At 44.4% G+C, this 867-nt stretch overlaps 1 protein-coding gene across 1 annotated transcript in view; it reads left to right on the plus strand.

Moving 5' to 3' along the window:
- LOC118417901 (dehydrogenase/reductase SDR family member 4-like) overlaps nucleotides 1–867 on the plus strand; it is a gene marked incomplete in the record, with an annotated part of 11,141 nt that continues 10,274 nt past the window's right edge. Inside the window, 1 exon segment of the mRNA XM_035823657.1 lies at nucleotides 1–213. Coding sequence (XP_035679550.1) covers nucleotides 92–213 — 122 coding nt within the window.

Here is an 867-nt window from a genome sequence, read left to right on the forward strand (position 1 = left end):
CCTTTTGAGAGCAAAGGTGAGCACAGACTGACGGCCTTACTTGTTGGGCAAAGTCCATCGTCCTTGCGGTGAAATAAGCCTTAAGGTCACGATGAGTTTTACCAAAAGTCGATTCTTAGCTGTGGGACAGCAGTGTGTGAAGATGGCGAGCAGGGCAGCAAGCGGAGGTAAGCTGGCGGGGAAGGTAGCTGTTGTTACCGCCTCAACTGACGGGTGAGTACTAAGTTACTTAACTACTAGTGCCTAAGCTGAGGTTCATATGATTGACACATGCATGATGCATTCATGGTTGTGAAATGATTCAGAGGATTCCAGTGAAATTACCTATTACAAGCACTTGTTGCCTATGTTCGATCCTAATAGGGGCCAAAGTCAGCCTGTAACAGCTCACCAGTTCCTTTTGTATCACTCACACTCTGACTCACTCCGGCGAGCTTTTGTATCAAATGGGGAAAGTAAATGTAAACTTCGAATATTTTGTCACCTGAGCCCCGCCCCCAAGTTCACAGCCACTGACTGTGGTGGTAAATCAACGTTATAGACTTCAGTCTTGACTAATTAAGGGCTAAATGATCTGCCCTGAGATACATATACGTGTATACGGTGCCATAATTCATGATTATTCCTAGATCTATAAGGAACTACCATGAATTATGGCACCATATACAACCACTGAATGAACGACCCAGCGTGGCGAGGTCATTTATGAGGTGCGCCAAAAAGTAGTTACTCAAGCAACTGGATATGATTTTTGGAAACGGTCAGACTTTTCGGATAGAATCCACTATCCTTCGTCAGTGTCACAGGAAAAACCTCTGTGACACTACAAAAATTCTATCCGAAACGTCTGACCGTTCCAAAAATCAT

The sequence above is a fragment of the Branchiostoma floridae genome, chromosome 6 (genome assembly GCF_000003815.2).
Source record: "Branchiostoma floridae strain S238N-H82 chromosome 6, Bfl_VNyyK, whole genome shotgun sequence".
In the NCBI taxonomy this organism is placed as follows: Eukaryota; Metazoa; Chordata; class Leptocardii; order Amphioxiformes; family Branchiostomatidae; genus Branchiostoma; species Branchiostoma floridae.